A 22549-nucleotide genomic window follows, 5' to 3' on the forward strand; every position below is an offset into this window, starting at 1 on the left:
CAACTTTGAGTCTCTGCAGATTCTTTTCTAACTGTTCTCCTGTCTCTGTTTGTTCCATGCTAAGCAGATGGCCCAGAAATTAGCCAAAAGCAGGAAGAAGGTGCAGTACAAACAACTTCATCAGCTTGATGTTATGCCTGTTTTTTTTATTTTTCATTTATTTATGTTTTGCCTTTTTTCTTATTTCGTGTTTTTGTTTTCTGCATCCAGCAAGTTTTTGTTCAGATTTCTTTTTGAACCGCCCCATAAGCCAACGTTTCTCAAAACTCGGTTGCCCAAAGTGGCTGTTTTCTGTTGCTCATTAGTCATCTCACTCCAGAGGAAGGCCAGGGGGCAGACTGGGAATGCTGAAGGGATCCTGCAGTACTGTGCAAGTGCCCACCATTCAGGAGCATTCACATGGCAGGGACCTGGGTCTGCTCGATTCTAGTCACGTTTGATTTGTGGATTTGTCAGATTGCTGGATGCAAAAAAGAAAACTCGCTAATAACCACATGTGTGCAGAGTCAAGCCCTAAATGAACCAGATTGGTGTGCTTTTTTTGGTTGTGAAGCTTCCAGGTGCTTAAGAGCTACCCGTGGGACATTGAGGCATTGGGGCTCGCTTTTAATGGGGTGGCTTCTGAAGTGGGTACTGCTTCTGTGTTGCTGTGGTATGTGGGAACATGAAGACCCTCTTACCAGAACTGCCTCCAGCTGCCTTGTCTGCACCTGCTGTAAACATCGACACCCCCCACCCCAATCTCTTGAGCAGGAGCAAACTCTGACTTCTCCAAGGTCCTGGGGGTATGAGTCAGTCACCGTTCAATCTGTTGGGCTCTGAAACCCTTGCGGAAAGTGCCATTCACGTCATTGTCCAGAGAGTTAGATCTGCTGCAGTGAGCTACTGCTTCCGTGGCGGAAGAGGCAAAGGGCGTCCGCATTTCCCCTGTAGCCTAGAGGTGCTCACTCCTGTCCCTGTGTCCATCCTCTGTGTGGCCCCTCTGGCTTTGGCAGCCTCATTCTGGAGTCTGAATTGCTGTTCTGGTGACTGTGTCTCGAAGCTTCTGTGTGTGAGTTAAGCTTGCTCCCACGCACCTGGGTCAGAGCAACATATTAAGCTTTCCCCTGGTGTGTTTTCCTTCTCAGGCTCCTGAAGGTGAATCTCAGCCAATGACCGAGGTGGATCTCTTCATTTCTACCCAGAGAATCAAAGTATTGAACGCCGACACGCAGGTATTAATTTGCCGGCTCCCACCTTCCTAGGGGGTGAAGCTTAGCATGGCAACCAGGAGACTGTGCCCTTGTCTGTCAGGCAGCTGTGCCCAGATGCTGGCTGGCTTCCACACAAGCTCGTGTCTGCAGTGTCTGCTGCTGATGTAGGGGGTGGGGGTTAGGGAGGGACTTGGTAAGGAAGGTTGGGGCTGTTAAAGATCAAAGGGGAAAACAAGCCACAGATATTGTTTGTTCATAATTCTCACAAACCTTTGTCAGAAGATTCATGAATTTAAACAGATTAGCCTTTCAAGAAATTTTGTTTAAAGCCACACGTACACACGTTAAGCAAAACACAGTAATTGCATGCAGATTTTTTATTTCTTTAGCTTCCCCACCAGGGGTTTCCCAGGTGCCCTAGTGGTAAAGAACCCGCCAGTGAAGGAAGTGCAAGAGATGCGGGTCCGATCCCTGGGTCAGGAAGACCCCCTGGAGGAGGGCATGGCAACCCACTGCAGTATTCTTGCCTAGAAAATCCCATGGACAGAGGAGCCTGGTGGGCACTATAGTCCAAAAGGTCACAAAGAGTCAGGCATGACTGAAGCGACTTAGCACGCACCCACAGAGATTCTACTGGTTATAAAATGATTTAAATTCCTTTTCACATACCACAGACCACTTCCTGCTCTGGGTTATCACCAGTCAAGGGAATTGCCCCCAGGTCTGGGTGGGTACATGTAAATTTGCGAACACAGTGTTTGCAGTGAGCCCCAGAGCACCGCCACCCACTCCCACACCCGCAGCGTGTGTGGACTGTACTAGGCTACGCTATGGGTGGCAGACTCTCTCTGGGGTCTTAGATAATGCTCTGGACTCACCAGCCTCTCCCGTCTCCCCTCCAGGAAACGATGATGGACCACCCTCTGAGGACCATTTCCTACATCGCGGATATCGGGAACATTGTTGTGCTGATGGCCCGCAGGCGGATGCCCCGCTCCAACTCCCAGGAGAACGTGGAAGCCTCCCACCCATCCCAGGATGGAAAAAGGCAGTACAAGATGATCTGCCATGTCTTTGAGTCTGAAGATGTAAGGGTGGCCTCCTCTCATCTCCCTCCCCGTGATCTGATCTGAGCTGCCCTTGGGTAAATGGGTTCCCTCTAGTTCTCAGAACCTTAATCATAGGTGAGACAAATACTTACTGAGCACTTACTATGTGTCAAGCCCTGTTTTAGTGCTGGGGATATGAGGCTGAGTAAAACAGATAAGGTACTCCTCGTGAAGGTTGTAGAGAGACAGAAAATGAATAGATAAATATACTTAATGTAAAGTTAGGCAGAGGAATGTTTACTCAGGAAAAACTAGGTCAAGGGATAGAGGGGCAGGGGCTGTTTCAGGTAGAGCAATGATCAGAGTCCTTTCAGAAGTCACATTGGAGCCAAACCTGAGTAGAGTTGAGAGTAAGGAAAGAACAGGTGCAGAGGCCCTGAGACAGAGGCCTGCTGACGGAGTATGGGGAAAGGCAAGGAGACCAGATGCTAGAGGGCTGTGCAGGACTGCCCTTTCCTAACAGGAAAGTTGGCGTCCCTGCCCCTCCACATGGCATGAGCACCAGCCGCCCACTCCTTTGCAAATCCAACTGCTCCTCCAGTCACAAAGCCAGGGATTCCTGACACCCGTCTCTCCACATGATAAAGTCAGCAGAGGAAGCTAATTTAAAACAGAGGTGGGGCTCCTCCTTCCCTTCAGCCTTCTTCTCCAGTTGTCCCTAGAATTGCTGGCAAGGCCACCGGGCTTCAAGCTATTTCAGCACCATCCTTTTTCCAAAGCTCAACAGGCCTTGGCAGCTCCCTCCAGGCCAGGGCCACAGCCCCACGATGGTTTCAAACTATAGAGCCTGCCCGGAGATGGCCAGGTCAGTGCCATTGACTGAGATAAATTTTCCTCCTGCCACAGTGAAACAAGCTATCTTTCTCATATTGAGCAGAGAGACTTTATCTACTTAAGGAAAATTGCTGCCGGTAGCCTTGGCTCCTTAAAAGGGGCTGTTTTTCTGCCAGAGAGTATTCATTGAGCCACAGTAATGGCCTGCCTCTAAGAAGTTAGGAGTCAGAGGCAATTCTCCAGGGAAGCAGAGCCCTCATGGCTGTAGCCTCAGACAGGAGGAGACGCTTACATGTTTATACCAACTTTTACTAGTCTGGTTCTCAGCTTCAGAGACAGGTTGCTGAGAAGACAGCTTTGAAGCACCTGTCCTGGCCATTGTCTCCACTTTTCCTGTAAAACTGAGACCAAACTTGCAAACTGGGAGAAGGTTCTTGTAAAGCTCCAACAGAGTAACATTTAGAACATTGTTTCATGTGTCCTGCAGGCCTGCGAAAAGATGGCATTAGCTCTGCCTACCAGACATGAGGTGCCCGTTCAGCCCTCAGCCACCTCTCCCAGGCTTGCTGCTCCTAAAGGAGGACTTTGTCTCCCTTGGGGCTCCTTTGCGTCTGTAGGGGAGACAATGAAGGGGAAGAAGGAAGAAGCAAGAGTGGACCTAGAAATCTTTGCTTCCAAGGCCCAGGATAGAAGAGGAGAGCATGGGCTCCGGAGCTGGGAGACCCACATGTGAATCCCACCTCCATGTACGGGCTGTGCAGCTGCTCAGTTTCTATAGAACAGGCTGCCGTGTGGCTCAGGTAGACCCAGCAGAGATGAGAGTAGTCTGACCTGTTGGCCCGGTGCCTCCACTCACAATGGTCGGAAAGCCCACTGACTGTGTTCTCAGACACTTTTTTCAGTTTGTCTGTTCACACGAGCCTCTGATGCCCACAGCGATGCCTCGGCAGGAGGCAGTGTGGTGGTCCTTCACATGACATGTGATGTCACCAGACTCTCAGAGTGAGAAATGTTAAGCAGCATTTCTTTCCCGCAAGCCAACCACGCAGAAAGTTCTGATATCACTGTTAGTTAACTGCTTTCAGCAAAAATGACTAAAGATAGGGAAAGGAGGGATGGAGATGAGAGTTGTGTGTTGGAAACATTGCCCTAGAGCATGTTGTTGTTTTGTGGGTTTTCTACCCACTGGAATTTGAGAGAGCAGCAGTACCAGGGGTGGGCAGGAGGTCGGCTCTGGAATTAAGCTGCCAGGATTCTCAGCCTCCAACCCCACCCCAACTTAAGCTTTCAACCTCCTTTTCCTCATCTCCCCAATGCAAACAAGGAAACAGTACATACGCAGTTTTAAAGTCTAAGAGCTCTGAGAAACAAAGAGTACTCATTTGGCTGATAAGCTTGCTCTGAGCTGCGATGAGACACTTTATAGGATTTGTCCAGCTTACTGTGAATCTCGCACATTTTGTTGCAGGAGTATTACTGAGTGTGTTTAGGCACTTCTCCAAGCTCTAGTGGGGTTTTTACACAATGTATGATGTATGCACTCTGTTACCTTTCTAAAAGTTGAACATTTCTGAATTCTTAAACACTGCCCTCAGAGCTTAGGATGAAGGCTTGTGGACCAGTCATACTTTCATCATAGACTTGACGTGAATTTATATGATGCTGTTTATATGGGATGTGATGTGGCACAGGCTTGGTTGCTGCTGGCTCTCCCAAGTTGTGATGTTAATTAATTAATGCAGGGAAAGGTTATCAAATTCCAGTGCAGGAAAAAGATCAACGGAAGCAGAGTTCCCATCCTGTGAGCTGTGTGACCCTGAACAGGTTCCTTTGTATCTCTGGGCCTCTCAGCCTCCTCACCTAGAAAATGCAGGGTTGGACTCGACCAAGGTTCTCAATTCTGTTGGACCCAACAGTCCTTTCACATAGCAAATATTTTGTAATGCCCTGCTCATAGACAATATGAATGAAATTCATAGATCATTTAATCTCCTTTTCTGAAAAAGTTTTCACAAAATAACCAAATTATTTCCATAAATGTAATACAAAGGAGAAATAAAAGGAAAGCTAAAATAAGATTGTTGATAGCTATCATAGTTGATAGACACATTCGTGTGCGCACACACACACGCACGCATGAAGAACCTCTACACTCCATAGCCAGTGTGCAGAATGACGGAGATAATTTCACAAACAGCATTGATGCTGATGATTTTCTAAAGTCATGAAGCTTACTCGTGGTAAAGTGTTGGATAAAACATCTTTTCTCAGTTCACATAATAGTTATATTCTGGAAACATTCACTGTGTTTTAGAGCCACGCAGTAAGTCTTGTAGTTTTATATAAACCTAGACTCAGGTAACTGAGCACAGGTGTTATATGTACATGAATGTCTGGGGGGGATATCTTAAAATTGTGCAGGATGTAAAACAGCTCATCCTGGGCAAGACTGTCCTTTGCACAGCAGTAAGCTGTGTCAGAGCATCTCTGACTCCTGTCCACTGAATGCCGGGAGCTCCCTGTGATCATTGTCATAGTAAAAAATGTTGCCGCTAATTTTGGAAATGCCCTCTAGAAGGCACCGCTGCGCCATGGAGACCCGCTGGGCTAGCCAGTGCCTAGGGCCCAGCAGACTTCAGGCAGTCTGCAGGGACCTGGGTCATCTACCGGCAGCACTGGCCTGCTGACCCTGTCTCTCCTCTCCAGGCCCAGCTGATCGCACAGTCCATCGGGCAGGCCTTCAGCGTGGCCTACCAGCAGTTCCTCAGGGCCAATGGGATTAACCCCGAAGATCTCAGCCAGAAGGAGTACAGCGACCTGCTCAACACCCAAGACATGTACAACGATGACCTCATCCACTTCTCCAAGTCGGAAAACTGCAAAGATGCAAGTACCTCCCTGAACCTGTTGCCCAGGCTGGGCCGGCTGGGCCTGCCCACCGAGGAGGGGAAGGCAGGGTGCTGGGGTGGAGCGCGGTGTGTGCAGGACATGGCAGAGCACTCAGGCCCATCTCTGGCTCCCCGCATGTGTGGCCCAGGTTCTTAAAGACTTCAGCTGAGGGCCGTGGCCAGTGAGGCAGGGTGTCCTCTGCCCTCTGTGACCCACAGCTGACTTTGGGGATGGGTTCCAGAACCAGACAGGACCTAAACCCTGTCTTTACAAGCTCCCGATCTAGGAAAAGGCACATTTATAACAGTTCAGTTGCTCAGTCATGTCCAACTGTTTGCGACCCCATGAATCGCAGCACGCCAGGCCTCCTTGTCCATCACCAACTCCTGGAGTTCACTCAGACTCACGTCCATCGAGTCCATGATACCATCCAGCCATCTCATCCTCGGTCGTCCCCTTCTCCTCCTGCCCTCAATCCCTCCCAGCATCAGAGTCTTTTCCAATGAGTCAACTCTTCACATGAGGTGGCCAAAGTACTAGAGTTTCAGCTTTCGCATCATTCCTTCCAAAGAAATCCCAGGGCTGATCTCCTTCAGAATGGATTGGCTAGATCTCCAAGGGACTCTCAAGAGTCTTCTCCAACACCACAGTTCAAAAGCATCAATTCTTCAGCACTCAGCCTTCTTCACAATCCAACTCTCACATCCATACATGACCACAGGAAAAACCATAGCCTTGACTAGATGGACCTTAGTCGGTAAAGTAATGTCTCTGCTTTTGAATATGCTATCTAGGTTGGTCATAAGTTTTCTTCCAAGGAGTAAGCGTCTTTTAATTTCATGGCTGCAGTCACCATCTGCAGTGATTTTGGAGCCCCCCAAAATAAAATCTGACACTGTTTCCGCTGTTTCCCATCTATTTCCCACGAAGTGATGGGACTGGATGCCATGATCTTCGTTTTCTGAATATTGAGCTTTAAGCCAACTTTTTCACTCTCCTCTTTCACTTTCATCAAGAGGCTCTTTAGTTCCTCTTCACTTTCTGACATAAGGGTGGTGTCATCTGCATATCTGAGGTTATTGATATTTCTCCCGGCAATCTTGATTCCAGCTTGTGTTTCTTCCAGTCCAGCGTTTCTCATGATTTATAACAGGGAGGATCTTAAATGATGATGCTGGATGGGCACTATTCAGAGACAGCTGTGCCCGGCAGAGTGGAGCTTGTCCCGGCTTTCTGGGGTCAGATGAGGGGTGCTGGGCTCCCCTTGGGACCGAGCTCTGCAGGAACAGCTAGAGGAAAGCAGGGCCATCTGACCTGCTGTGGGGTCTGGGTATTCTCTGAGAAGTGTAGAGAAGCGCAGAGAGCTGGGCCTCAGTAACAGAAGCATGAGGTTTCACACACTCAGGAATCATCTGGGGAGCCACGGATGAGGCATTGAGGCTGGACTGTATGAGAGTATGCAGGGCCTGGGTCAGAAATGGCAGGCTTGAGAGTCCAGACAAGGTGAGGGGCCTGGACTTTATGCCCAAGATGTGGGCCAGTGATCTTTTAATTCACTCATGGATACTAGGTGTCCTAGGTGCCCTGGAAGCAAAACGTGAGATGGGAATTCTGGTTCAAGGGGAGGTGGGGGCAGGGTGCACTCAGGAAACAGTGAGTGTGGGCACGAGGGTGGTGGGGATGCCACGGAGGACTGTGGCCTCGCTTGGGATGAGCATCCTCTGATCCAAATGGAAGCACTGGGTCACACATCACAGGACTGTTTTGTCCCACCTGGAGCCAAAAGAGCTGGCAGGCCTGTGCCCAGCGCTCATCAGTCATTGGCAGTGAGGTCAGACGGAGGTAGGTGAGTGTGCCTGTGCTCAGAGTCCCCTAGACTGAGGGCTTCCACAGCAGAAATGCATTGTCTTCCAGTTCTGGAGGCTGGAGGCCTGAGATCAGGGTGTCTGCAGGCTTGGTTCCTCCGAGGGACCGTGAGGGGGAAGATCTGTCCCAGGCCTCTCGTTCGCTTGTAGATGGTCACCTTCTCCCCTCTCTGTCTTCACTCTGTGCATGTCTCTGTGGCCACATTTCCCCTTTTTATAAAGATACTAATCATATTGAGCTAGGACTCACCCTAATCATTTTTATTTTAACTTGATTGCCTATGAAAAGGCCCGATCTCCAAACAAGTTCATATTTGGAGGTACTAGGAGTTAGAGTTCCAATGTATGGATTTGGATGGGGGGTGAAGGGGCACACGGTTAAACTCCCAGGAGGTGGTGATTGCCATGTGGCTTAGGGCAGTTCTCCAGGAAAAGGGCCAGTTGTGAGCGACAGCAACAGCGAGGAGGACACCAGCCCGTGAAGGGACTTTGTCAGGCCCCAGCAGCCCCCATTCCAGTATGTTTGAGCATGTGTGGATTTGTAAATATGAAGAAATAAATACACACATACTCTGTTGGTTGCTTCCAAGAAGCGTCTTACCTGTCTATGGTATGTCTGCCTTATCAAACTGAACATATCTGAAATCAGCTCCCGGCTTCTCTGCCCAGCTGGGGAAAGCCACAGTAATGACGCATATCTAGGGCCGGTGTTGTTGCACTTCCAACCTTTTTCTTTTTTCTTAACTTTCTTGTTGCAGAGAAGTGTTTCTATAATGCATGTTTATTTTTAACTCAAAAATCTTTAATGTTGGAGGGAATTTATGAGGCACTGTGAAACAGGGGATCTGTGCTAGAATCCAAAAGCTATTCTGGAAACCATAAGATCCCACCAAAGCCCCCACCTACAGTCTCTTTTGCCCTTCGCTGGGGACTACAGGAAAAACAAACAAAATATGACACCCCTTGTGGTTGTAGCACCAAGGCAGGTACAAGTGCTGAGTCTGACTTGCACAAGTCTGACTCTCTGTGACCCTGTGGACTGTATCCTGCCAGGATCCTTTGTCCATAGGATTTTCCAGGCAAGAATACTGGAGTGGGTAGCCATTCCTACTCCAGAGGGTCTTCCTGACCCAGGGATTGAACCTGCATCTCTTCCATCTCCTGCATTGGCAGGTGGATTCTTTACCACTGAGCCACTGGGAAGCCCCAAGGCAGGATGGCTTTTACGGAATAAGAATTACAAAAAAAGGGGTATGTGCTTGCATGACATCATTTCTTACCAGCCCCAGATGCCATGGAATATAGAGAGGACAGCTTTCATCTGGGTTGGAGTCATCAGGGAAGTGTCTGTCATGTTTCATCGGGACAGGAACAGGGGAAATGCCTTGACTTCTCTCTCTACCCTGGATGGTTGCTGATTCAGCCTTTGTAAGTGTTGTGTTTCTCCTTTCAGGTCTTCATAGAGAAGCAGAAAGGGGAAATCCTAGGTGTGGTGATCGTGGAGTCTGGCTGGGGATCCATCTTGCCAACTGTGATCATAGCCAACATGATGCACGGAGGCCCAGCAGAGAAGTCAGGGAAGCTGAGTATTGGGGACCAGATCATGTCCATCAACGGCACCAGCCTGGTGGGCCTGCCTCTGTCGACCTGCCAGAGCATTATTAAGGTAACCAGAGATGGGAAGAGTCCAATGCCATTGTAGACCCAAAATGACATGAAGTCATTGAACATATTCTGAGTACCAAACACTAAGAAAGACACAAATACAAAAGGCATGGACTTGCACTTGAGCTGTTTTTCCTCTGTACAGAATCCTCCCTGAAACTGTTTTTTCAGTGATGGTGTATATTTGGCTCACGTAACACCACTGACTAACACCATGCCCGTTGCAGACATCACTAATCAATCACAGCACTATCTCCCACTAAGACTCAGCCTCAACAGAATTTTCCTCAGCTCAGTAATCAAGACACCAGATAGAGTCAGCTAGGTGTGCCTGAGGTGACTTGCCATCCCTATCACAAGTCAAGGAAATGCTTAAGATGCCAGAGCACAGAGCCTCCACTGTGATCCAGATGAGTGTGTGCTCCCCAGAGCCTGCATAACATGATTCTCACATGCCAAGTGGAAGGAAGGAAACTGGTACCATCTGTGTACACCTTCTGCAACCTGAACATAATTATTTCTTGTTCAACCTGAATTTATGCTGTTTCATAAGACTGAGAAGAGCTACTTAAAGGAAAATTGAATATGAGTATTTAAGGGGAAGAAATTAGATTTTCTTAGAAACAAAGCGTGCAAGTGTAGTCTCTTGAGCACATTGGAATTTTCTGATTGCATGGCCATAGGAACAAGAATATTTCCCCCCACTACAGTATCTGGAGACCCTTCTAGCTCTGTAGCAAGCACTGAGGTACAGGCACATTGGGATCCTATGACTTTCTCTGGTTCCTTGGGGTTTCCTGAAAGCCTGGAAACTAGAACATAGCTCTGCGTGTGAGTATGAGAGAGAATAAATATGAATTCATGTAATAGTTATTCTAAGCAGGAGAAAATCACAAGAGACCATATCCTTGGCCAAGGGGCCTCGGGTGGAGGAAAGGTCAAGGTAAGTGTATAGGACAGCTTGTTTTTTCCTTTTTTAATGTTACACAGGAATTTTTCTCTTTTTGCCTGCTTTTCACTCAATGTTTTTATTGAAGTATAGTTGATTTACAGTGGGTTAATTTCTGCTGTACAGTAAAGTGATTCAGTTATACATACATATACATTCTTTATTGTATATTCTTTTCCATTATGGTTTATCATAGGATACTGAATTATAGTTCTCTGTGCTAGACAGTAGGACCTGCTGTTTATCCAGTCTATGTCTAAAAGCTTCCATCTACTAACGCCAGCCTCCCACTTCATCCCTCTCCCAGCTCCCTCCACCTTGGCAACCACCAGTCTAGTCTGTTTTCGTGTTTCTGTTTCATAGATGGGCTTATTTTTGTCATAGTTTAGAGGTACATATAAGTGATGCCATATGGTATCTGTTTCTCCCTTGGACTTACTTCACTTGGTGTGATAATCTCCAGTTGCCTCCATGTTGCTGCAAATGGCCTGATAGCGTTCGCTATTATGGCTGAGTGGCGTGCTATTGTATATGTGAACCACATCTTCTTTATCCATTCATCTGTGCAGACATTTAGTTTGCTTCCATGCCTCGTCTACTGTGGATAGTGCTGCCGTGAACACAGGGATGCATGTATCTTTTTGAATTATAGTTTTGTCTGGATATGTGCCCAGGAGTAGGATTGCCGGATCATATGGTAATTTTATTTTTAGTGTTCTGAGGAACCTCCATACTGTTTTCCATGGTGGCTGCACCAACTTATATTTTCACCAGCAGTGTAGAAGGGTTCCGTTTTCTCTAAACCTTCTCAGCATTTGTTTTTTACAGACTTCTTAATGAGGTTCATCCTGACTGGAGTGAGATGGTACCTCATTGTAGTTTTGATTTGCCTTTCTCTAAAGGAGATCCAACCAGTCCATTCTGAAGGAGATCAGCCCTGGGATTTCTTTGGAAGGAACGATGCGAAAGCTGAAACTCCAGTACTTTGGCCACCTTATGCGGAGAGTTGACTCATTGGAAAAGACTCTGATGCTGGGAGGGATTGGGGGCAGGAGGAGAAGGGGACGACAGAGGATGAGATGGCTGAATGGCATCACGGACTCGATGGACATGAGTTTGAGTGAACTCCGGGAGTTGGTGATAGACAGGGAGGCCTGGCGTGCTGCGATTCATGGGGTCGCAAAGAGTCGGACACGACTGAGCAACTGAACTGAATAATTAGCGATGCTGAGCATGTTCTCATGTACCTATTGACCATCTGTATTTCTTCTTTGGAGAAATGTCTATTTAGGTTTTCTGCCCATTTTTCAGTTGGGGTTTTTTGTTGTTGTTGAGCTGTATGAGCTGTTTGAATAGTTTGGATTTTAAGCCCTTCTTGGTTGCCTTGTCTGCGAGTATCTTCTCCCAGTCTGACGGTTGTCTTTTCACTTTGTTTTGCCTGTTTGCTTTTAATGAAAGAAACTCATAATCACACCCAGAAAGAAATAGCCCTCTTTGGCCTCATTTCTTTTTGTTATATCTTACACTTAAATTTTACCTCTTGTTTAACATACATTAAATATAAGATTAAAGAACCTGCTTTAAAACATACATATTCATGCAAACATGGTTAACTGGGCTTCTGTTAGGCTGAGCTGAACTGTGGAGGAGCCAGAAGGACAGTAAGCATTTGGGGGATAATTATCATTGAAAGGATTCAGTGAACCCTCATGGCAACATAGAGCTGAGATGCTAAGAGCATTTAGAGTAGATTGGTGGTGGTGGGATCTTGGTGGGTATTGAAGGAGGGTTAAGACCCAGGTGGATACCAGAAGGAAACTGGCCTTTGGGAGTTTCTCCTGGAATTGACGGACAGTGGACTAGGTTTGTCGTGGGGAGAGAGAGGTTTGAGCCAGCCTGGGAAGGCTGACCTGATGGTGTGATCATGTGGAAAAGCCAGGGAGGGCCAGGAATAGAAAGACAGGACCCACCTCTGGCTTCTCACTCACCACGTGCCGAGGTTCACACATGCACTTTCACACCAGAAGCAAGTTACTTATTGATCACCTGTGCATGTGTGTGAACCGCTGAGGGGCCCCGAGAATCAGAGCTGTATTAGATACCGTCTGCATCCCAAGGAGCTTGGCTTCGTTGGGGAGGAGTGAATGAAAGGACTGATTCTAGCAGTGACTGAGTGCTGTGCACCTAGACCATTCTAGAATGTGTATGTTCACTTGAAAAACCCTACAGCGGCCTCCTGGAGGGTAGGTACCATTGTGCAAGCTAGGAAACAGGCATAGAAGAGGATACAATCATTCAAGGTCGTACAGCGTGTCAGTACTGAAGCCAGGTTGCTCGGCCACCCTGATATCATTCCAGCAGCATCTATGATCAGACCCTAGGGAAGTTGTTCTCAGCTTGGGGGATCTTGACCTCTGTGGGGGACATTGGGCAGTGTCTGAAGACAGTTTGGGTCATCACCACTAAGGAGGAGGAGATGCTGGCATCCAGTGGGTAGAGGTCAGTTGTTGTTCGGTCACTCAGTCATGTCCAACTCTTTGCAACCCCATGGACTGCGGCACACCAGGCCTCCCTGTCCATCACCAACTCCCGGAGCTTGCTCAAACTCATGTCCATTGAGTCGGTGATGCCGTCCAACCATCTCATCCTCTGTCTTCCCCTTCTCCTCCTGCCCTCAATTTTTCCCAGCATCAGAGTCTTTTCCAATGAGTCTTCTCTTTGCATCAGGTGGTCAAAGTATTGGAGCTTCAGCATCAGTCCTTGCAATGAATATTCAGGGTTGACTTCCTTTAGGATGGACTGGTTTGATCTCCTTGCTGTCCAAGGGACTCTCCTAAGGTCAGGGATGCTACCAAATGTCCTGAAATACACAGGATGAGCCGCCCAACTAAGGAACACCCAGCCCAGTGTCTGTAAGTTGAGAAAGCCTGCCTTGGGAGATAGTTCAGTGTGGGAGAGAAAGGGAGGTTGGTGAGGGAAGGTGGAGGTTGATCTGTACCTGGTTTGGGGAGAGGTTTGGGGAGGAGAAGCCAGAAGAGAGGATAACTTGAGCTGGGGCTGGGGCCTGGGTGGGAAGAAGCCAGGCTTCCTAAGGACTTTGGGGCTGTATACCTGAGCCTATTACACACCAGCCGGGCAGCGCTCAGCCCTTGGCACTGGCCACCTTCCTTCCTCTTCATAAAAGGTAGCCCACGAGGGAGGGCAATGGCAGACATCCAGTTCACAGATAAGTCATCAGCTATTCAGAAGGTGCAGACATGTCCGGTACCCCCTCCACCGCTCGCTGCCTGTGCACGAAGGAGGCAGACAGGGTGAGGCCGTGAGACCCATGAGGCCTGCGCTGCCTTCCCGTGGTGCCACCCAGGGACTGGCCTGCTGTCCGGTGCCTCACAAGCAAGGTGGAGACGTCTAGCGCAGGATTCGGTCGGCACATTGGGCAGCTTCCTAAGGGGAAAAGGTTTGTTTGCACATGCAGCTGACCTTTGATGTCTGTAAATGGAGTCTCTCTGGAATTGGAAAATTAAAAGGCCATGTGGTGATGCAGACAGATGTAACTGATGAAGATGGAAAGGAGGGAAGACTGCACCCTTGTGGCCACCCCTGGCAGAGAAGTACTTAGCAGGTAGGCCCCAGCTAGGATGGCGCTGCAGGATGCACGACCTTGTCAAGTGGAAAAATGTGATCGGCCCAACCACATCCCCTCTCCCCACTCCCACCCTGAGGATTTTCCTACTGGTTTCAGCTAGAACTACCAGCATGGGATGAAGATATTTAATGGCTTATATTCTTGTTTTTATCTAAAAACATCTCTCTCTTGCCTGTACCTGAGCAGATGCTCACACTGCCCCACCCCACCCTCTAGGCCACTGCAGGGGACCATTCTGGGCTTCTTCAAGGCTTCACGTTAGTATTACTTGCTTCAGTGCTGTGTCTGTGTTCCTTGCGATGAATTTAATGAGCAGCTCTCATCCTGGTAAATCAGTGCTTTGCAAACTCTGATTTGAATCACTCAGGGATCTTGTTAAACTACAGGTTCTGAAACAGTGGGTCTGGGATAGGATTCTGCATTTTCAGTAAACTCCTGGATGATGACTTGGCCAGCCTTGGAATTTGAGAAACAAGAGTCTAAAGCCGAGAGTTCTGCATCTTGTCACTGTGATGCATGTTGGCCTTTTCTCTCCCTGGTTACAGCGAACAGAGTACATTTCTAGACTAGATTACAGGTATTGAATTGTTTTACTTTCTTCCCTAGCTCTTATTTTTCCTGTCATAATTCCTAAAGCATAATTAGTGGTAGGCAAGCGTGTTAGCACACCACCTGTTCACACCCTCACCTCCACGGTCCTGCCCTTCAGGTTTGTTTTCTTTTTGAAAGTAGAGCACCACTTTCTTACCTTCAACAGGATCATCACAAGTCTGCTTTCCTGTTGCTATGGAGACCATTCTGCCTTCGCCTTTCCCGTCCCCTCTTCCCTACTCTTACCCTCCCACCATATTTCTTAATTTGCTGCACCATTCCGCTGTTGTCATGGGGATGAAATGACCATTTATTTAAATTGGCACCTCCAGTAAAAGGGCAGCTGAGAAATCCACGTTCGTGGAACCCAACTTGGAGCATAGATGAAGAGCAGCAGAGCACGTGCATGTGTGGTCTGCCTGTTTCAATTGCTGTCTCTCTGAGCTTCATCTTGCAGCAAGTATCCCGAGTCTAGATCAAGGGACACATCAGCATCTTGAAATCAGTTCACAGAAAAGGAAAGAGCCTACCGGACCTATGTGAACTTTTTGGGTAACATGGAGAACCCAGAGTCCTTCTCTTGCTTTTCAGGAGCTCTCCAAGGTCTTCCTGTACCTCATAGGCACACTTGAGCCACCCCAGTGATTCGCAGGGTTAAACACTTCCAGCAGGCAGCTTTGTCTGGAGGGTTGTTTCTGACAGTGCTCTGGCCTCTGGGAGGTGTGACGAGGAGACAGAGGGAAGGGACTCTGGCTGCCCTGCCTATGCCCACAGCCCTCCCCTGAGCTCACCGTGGCCCAGCTCCACCAACTCCCAGCACCTCGTGTCTTGGCACACTGCAGGTGATCCGTAAGTATTTACTGATTGGGTGAGAAAGAAGCACTCAAGGGGGAAAGAATACATGTACAAATGGTATCTGAGCAGCACCCCCAGAAGAGAAGCGGATTTGTAATGTTAGAAATAGCTGTTTCTAAGCACGATGGTTGAGATGTGGTGTTGTCAGCCGACGCATTTAGGGAAGAATAAAAATGCATGACAAGGGCCAAAATTGTCACAACTAGAGATGGAAGAGCCCTTAGTGGGTGTCAGCCTTTGTTTTGAAGACATGGAGACTGAGATAGAAGGAGGTAGAACAGAGGGCCTAAGACCCCCGGGGCTGTGGTGGGGGAAACACAGCTAGAGCCCAGGTCTGCTGCCACAGCAGAGGCCTCTTCCGCAGGTCCCTCTGGTCACACTGTCGGGCAAAATCCCAGCACATGTCCCCCTGGGCACAGGTGACAGGACTGCCTGTTGTGCGGGAGGGATGCCTGGATCTTCACAGGTTGCCCTTACTCCAGCAGAATCACCTCAGCTCATTCTGTTGCTTCTGTTTGAAAACCTTTCTGGAACCAGAGAAGCCTCCTAGAGCTGTTGTAGAACCACAGAGAGATGCTGGTGACAGCTCCTGCGATGCACCCACACCACCGCAAGCCAAATCCCAGCCATAGGGAGCTCCAGTCCCACAGAACACGGCAACTCAGGACCCTGAGGGTGCAGCTGGAGGTGGGGAGTTCAGCTGAACCCCTCACAATGCACATGTTGAGAGGACAGCCCGGAACCTCCAAAGGAAGTGGGCAGCCGGGGGCAGGAGCCCTGAGGAACTCTCACCCCAGGCAGGAGAGTAAAATCGTGGCCCCATGCAAGGCTGGGGGCACAGGTTCATTCTCCAGTCACTCTCCCTGGCTTCTCTGTTGAGCAGGCCTTATTCATGAATAGCGCACATCATCCAGTTGTCTGAGTGGCGGATCATTGAGTAGAATATGTTCTGAGTTTAAATATAAACACACATGGGATGTTGTCTTGCTGTGGGTGAACTTGGGTGAGTTGTGGAGCCTCAGTTTCCTCTTCTATAAAATGGGCATAATCAGAGCTGCTGGTTTATCAAGGAGATTAAAGGAGACAGCTCCTGTGACTCTCCAGGTTGGTGCCTGGCAGGAGTCAGCGTGCAGTGACAGGTGGTTTGGCTGGTTTCGTCATCAGCGTGGATTTTGATGGTCAATGACCTTGGGGTGCTCACACGCATGGGGTGGCTGCATCTGGGCACCAGGCCAACTGGTTGTCGCCCTCCCCCTGGTGTGGCTAGTCCATGCTCTCACAGAGCACACTGGCCACTGGTGTGAGGAGAAAACTGATGCCTTAGATCATCCCTGAGTGCAGGTGAGTTGGTTGTTCTGCAGTGGCGATTTATAGCCGTTGTTCTGAAAATTGAGTGTATCCCCAGGAAGTGTGTGTCCTGCCACTGGGAAGACTTGTTAACACATAGGCTATTGGGTCCCACCCCTGGAGTTTCTGATTCTGTAGTTCTGGCTGGAGACCAGACTCGGCAGGTTTTTTATTGAGGTAGGACTGATTTGCAATACTGTGTTAGTTTTAGGTATACAGCACGGTGATGCAGTTGCCCAGGTATATTATTTATATACGTATATATTCCTTTTTGTGTTCTTTTCCCTTGGAGCTCGTTAAAAAATACTGGGTTTGGTTCCCTGTGCTATACAGTGAACCCTTGTTGATTATCTGTTTTCTATATAGTAGTGTGTACATGTTAATCCCAGCCTCCTTATTCATCCCTCCCCCATCCTGCATTTCTAACAATAGTAGCTGATGATCCTGGGGCTGCTGTGTGGGGTCCCCACTTTGAGAACATGTTGGCCCAGCATAAAGCCAGACAACTAGAGGCCCAAAACCCTGCTATCAATCCCTTAGTCTAAAGCATATCTTCATTACTTAGAAGCAAAAGGAGTGTGGATCACTCCTGTCACTCAGAGGGGCAGGTCACGCTCTTGCCACAAATTCTGTTGGCACTGAAGTCATCTAACACCAGTTTCACCTCTCAGCTTGGCAGGACGCTTGTGAGGAAGGCAGAGACCTGAGCAGAGGCTCCGTCACCCCAATGCTGACCCCACTGAGCTTCGGACAAGGCAGGTGTAATGTCCGTGTTTGTGTCCTCATCCATAAAAACCTGAAGTAGGAGTCCTGACCTCCTGCAGAGTGTGTGTCTGCAGACCACTTAGAGAGTGACAGCAGGCACCAGCGACTAGGCAGTTTACAGATTTCTGTTCATAGGTCACCCTGCAGGCTGAAACAGATTTGTCCTTGTCCTCTGGGCCCTCTCTTTCTGCTTCACCTGTAAGGGGCACACACTGGACCCATCTGTGAAATGATGGGGGGGGGTGGGATGCGGGGAGGGGCGTCTCCAGGGGATGCTCCAGACTAGGTGGCACAGAGCCCTTTCCCTGCCCTTCCTCTGTTGGCTGCTCCCTCCTGGAGGACGGGATGTCCACTCCCCCTGATCTCGGGTGCCCTTGGCCTGCAGCGCCCTGAGGCAGGGTTTTGGTTCCCAGCCAGATATCAAGGGCAGGCACTAGACCACCTGGGACCAGTAGCAAGATCCTAACCCATCAGCTGTGCAGAAACAAATTTCCACACACAGTCGGGAAGTAGTGAAACAAGTGAAGTGCTGATTAGAAAGAAAAAGAATATGGTGTATGTGGATAGATGTCATGCGGGCCCAGAGTTGTGCCTTTCTGGTAGTCTGAATCACCTTTATGGGGCGTTTCTTGTGAGTTTCCTTTGCTCAGTCATCTTGCTTTGCCTGGTCCTGAGTGTACTAGGTATCTCAGGATCCTCCCATGTGTGTATGTGTCTCTTAGCGAAGATGGATTCTAGTGAAGAGGCCTGTGGGTAGGTTGCCATCACTTACTGTGGGGTGACACCCTCTCTCTTTTGACCCCCAAGGAGAGTTTCTGCACAGGTGTCCTCGGGGAGGTCTCCCTAACTTCAGGAATGAGGAATATGTGGTCTTTTGTCTTTCATCTAGACAGGGCCTCCTACATCATCCTGCTTATATGGAGTTTCTGTCCACAGGGGAGAAACTGTTCAACCTGGGGTCCATCCATCTCCTGCCTCAACCCTGCAGTAGCATCTTTTAGGAAGAGCTTCTCCCCTTTGGAGGAGAGGAGCTGTGGCAGGCCTGAAACCTTTCCTGAACAGCTAGCCTCACTTGCTGGGAGTCCAGTGAGGCAGGCGTCTGACAGGAGTACTGACTTCTCCCCCGTCTCGCCTTTCAGAGCAGGGCCTTTGGCCACAAGCCGAGCAGTCTGTGTACCCAGCCTTTCTTCCTGCATGCCGCGATTGAAGCAGGCTGGAAAGCACCTGCTGTAGCCATTCAGTTTGGACCAGAGGGCAGGTAGGAGGTCCCTGAGGCAGAGCACACAACCTTGCAGACAGGAGAGGGAAGCCTATTTCAGGACTGAATGACTTTTGTCTGGCCCCTTCCTCTCGGGTGAGGCTCACAAGCTGATGGTGGGACCAGCAGGGGCAGAATCTTCCCATTTGCCTGAAAGAGGGGAAGAGGGGCTTTGTGGTGATTTTCTAGGGGTGCTTCTGCATAGACCCAGGCCCTGGTCCCTGCTGAGCAGATGTTCAGAGGGCAGGAAGACAGGCCTGGGCTCAGCTGAAGTCAGATCAGGTGCAGGAGGTCTAGGCTCAGAAACCAGCTGAAGTCCCTCTTTATCTTTAAAAGACCGACATGCTTCTGCACTCCATTCTGGTTTAGAGGGAGGGGTAAGTTACCAGGGAGCTGGAATCAGAAGATGCTTTCCAAGGCCTTTTTCCATCTACTTCCTGCTCTACCAGCGCTGGTCCTAACACCCCCGTCAGTCTCCCAAGGAGGTCTTCCCGGACTGCCGTCTTGCCCCCGCGCCCTGTTTCTCCCCACGTGCACCTGGAAATGGTCACTAAACTGTAAGATCCCTAACAGGCAGAGGGAATGGGGAAGTAGGACCCTCAGGGGTGAGAGAGAACAAGCCCGATGAATTGGGCCATTGCTGTGAGTTAGATGTCCTTTGTTAGGAAAGGAGGAACTGCTACACTGTGACATTCAGAGTAAAGTTCCTCTCGAAAGCCTGTCTCTCACCTGTCCGGAAGCGAGACTGTACATCCTTCATCCTTCAAGCCAGAAACCACACTTGGCAGTTTCTCTCTTAACTGTACAGATGACTGCTCTTTTCAGATGCCTTACACGCAGCCCATTTCCCTGCTCACAGAAACTAGTCTCTTCGCAGGACAGAAGGGCTCCATGTAAGCCCAGCAGTTTTCTCGCCTAGGTCAACAGTTTCGCCTGGACTGTCCAGCTCGGGCGCCGTCCAGCTGGACGAGGGGCACTGCACGGGCTGACCAGGTACCGAGGCTCCGTGCAGCATCTTCTGCCTTCAGTGCCGTCTGCTCTTACCTTGTGTCAGCCTCGATGGTCATCAGTTTCCCTTTTATTCACACTGCAGGGCTTGAAGAATCAGGCCCGGGTGAAGCTGAATATCGTGAGGTGTCCCCCAGTAACCACCGTGCTGATCAGGAGACCAGACCTTCGCTACCAGCTGGGGTTCAGCGTCCAGAACGGAATTGTAAGTCCAGCCCCATACCTCTTCCAGAAGTCTGACCCACGAAACCAAGGCCCAGGGTTTGGGTCTTTGGGGGGTATTTTTTAAAGCTGGTCAGTTCCCAGAAAGAATCTGGCAAGAGAGGGGCGGATGGGTGAGGCAGACCCCCTTCCTCCATGGGCAGAGAATTCGGTGCCTCCTCTGGGAGGAGAATGGTCCTCCCAGCTGCCAACTTGAGACAGTTTGGGAGGTGCCCACCTTCCCCACAGCCTTGGCTGAGAACCCCGCCCTGTGGGGCTTATATGTGAATGATTTCCTCCTTGCTTTCTTGACCTGAATTTGGCACTTTGGGGATAAAGTATATTTTCATCACTTGGATGTCTGCTTTCAAATACTGGGTTAGCCAAAAAGTTCATTTGGGTTTTTCCACAAGATGTTATGGGATGAACCCAGACAAATCTTTGGTCAACTCAGTACGTCCCTTTTTTCCCCTTTATTGTGATAAAACGTACACAGTAGTAAGTTTACCATTTAAACCATTTTTAAACATACAATTCAGAGCCTTTATAGGACATTCATGAAGTGGTTGTAACCATGCTTCCAAAACTTTTTCTTTATCCCAGACAGAAACCCCATATTCGGTACTACTCCCCTTTCATCCTGGTTCGCCTTGTTTTAGACTCATAGGCTTTGGTAACAAATCTGTAACCTTCTGGATATTATAGATTTTGGACGTGCCTTCCTTCTCTTTGCGTTCATCTTTTCAGATAGAAAAACCTATACTTTTTCCTCCCTTAAATTTTACTTGACTTGTAGGTAATTAAAATTTTATTCCAAATGTGTCTTAAGATATACCTTTGAAGTTCCCAGTTGGGGTTGAAATACCTAACCCACTTTATCTGTTTTTTGTACCCATGTAGCCTCATTTCCTTCTTAAGAAGAGAAGAGCCAAGGTTACTCCTTATAGTTTTTATCTGACAACCTATTTTTATCAGTTTAAACTTCCTTGGGTATGTTTTTCCAAAGTTGAATAATATTAGAAGTTGTTCAGCTGTTAACAGAGGATTGCCCTATAAGAGATGCAGAGCCCTCAGTTTTATCTCAAGTGTGGGAAGCACCTAAGGGCCTGGCTCCCCGAGTACCTGACAGGCTGAAGGGTCCCCACAGACACAGAAAGCATGTTGTCCCGAGCTGAGGCAGTGTCATCTGCATAGGCTTTTAGAGAAAGGTGCACAGTCAGGAGTGAAAAGTCAGCCCTGTTCCTCTGGGACAATTCCACCTGCTTTGTGGGTGAGGTGGGGTGCCTGCGGCTGCCGTGTGCAGGCCAGAGCCCTCCCCCGGCCTCCAGCCTCTGCCCACCACCGTGCCTGGCTGCACTGAGACAGGAAACAGCCACGTTAGCATTTCTGCCAACGGGGAGTGGAACAAGGACCACTGAGTTGAAAAGGCCGATGAGCTTCTGCCCTCCAGTTGGCCAAACTGTGGCACACACAGTGGGGTTCTAGCAGGTTCTAGCCCCAGCGTAAGTCAGGTAACTGACCCTAAAAAGCCAGCTGCTAGCATCACACAGTTCAGTGTTTGAGTCCCAGATAATACTAACCTACGTCTGACAGTCTGAAAACACTGGCAGCTCTGTGACAGGCCCAGACAGCTCTTTTTACCGAAGCTGAGCTTGGGTGAAAGTAGTCTGAACTCACGGTGCCGTGAGATCCGGGGACGTGCTGCCTTCCCTGTGCAGAGTGTGTGAACACAGGGGGGCCGTCTGGGGCTCCAGAGCCCTCTCACTTGTAGAAACAAAGATGTAAACGTCCAAAGCCTGACCATGGCAGCTTCTCAGAGATGAGAGCACTGGGGGTGGAAAATTCCAGAAAAGACACTCTCCTGCCCCAGTGGGTTTCCTAGCAGGCAGTGCCCCCCCAGGATGGGTCACTTGGCCTCTGGCTAAATTTGGCCTTCGACTCTGACAGATCTGCAGCCTCATGCGAGGGGGAATAGCAGAGAGAGGAGGCGTCCGCGTGGGACACCGCATCATTGAAATCAACGGGCAGAGCGTGGTGGCCACCCCACATGAGAAGATCGTCCACGTCCTCTCCAACGCCGTGGGGGAGGTAGGGGAGGAGCCTGGGTGGGAGTCCCCCGGCTCCCCTCGTCCCAGCCAGGAAGCCCTCCTGAGAGTTCTTCCATATCCTGAACACGTCTCCACAACCAAACTGTCTTGGACCAGAATTGAAACCCAGTAACAAGTGGTTGTCTGAGAGCTATTCCTCAAAAACATCATCACATCCCCTCAGCCTTCTCCTCCGACAGCATCTACCCACCTTCTCTTCTAGTTCTCTAATCTGGGCATATTCTCTCTGTGGCTACCCAGTTTTCTCCATTTTTCCCAGCTAATCCCACCAAATGAGCCTGCAAGATTAAAGTCTCAGATTCAAGTCAAATCCGCAGCTCCCTGGT

General features: G+C 49.2%; 1 protein-coding gene across 3 annotated transcripts in view; it reads left to right on the top strand.

Annotated features, from left to right (window-relative positions):
- APBA1 (amyloid beta precursor protein binding family A member 1) overlaps positions 1 to 22549 on the top strand; it is a 233941-nt gene that overhangs the window by 207348 nt on the left and 4044 nt on the right. For 2 of the 3 annotated variants that reach the window (XM_015093185.4, XM_042243367.2), the window contains exons 6-12: positions 68 to 100; positions 1128 to 1214; positions 2096 to 2281; positions 5783 to 5962; positions 9284 to 9496; positions 20000 to 20119; positions 22063 to 22203. In XM_015093185.4, the coding sequence (XP_014948671.2) occupies positions 68 to 100; positions 1128 to 1214; positions 2096 to 2281; positions 5783 to 5962; positions 9284 to 9496; positions 20000 to 20119; positions 22063 to 22203 (960 nt within the window). The remainder of the gene's footprint in view (positions 1 to 67; positions 101 to 1127; positions 1215 to 2095; positions 2282 to 5782; positions 5963 to 9283; positions 9497 to 19999; positions 20120 to 22062; positions 22204 to 22549) is intronic. The other variant, XM_042243368.2, reaches the window with a different exon arrangement.

The sequence above is a fragment of the Ovis aries genome, chromosome 2 (assembly GCF_016772045.2).
Source record: "Ovis aries strain OAR_USU_Benz2616 breed Rambouillet chromosome 2, ARS-UI_Ramb_v3.0, whole genome shotgun sequence".
Taxonomy (NCBI): Eukaryota; Metazoa; Chordata; class Mammalia; order Artiodactyla; family Bovidae; genus Ovis; species Ovis aries.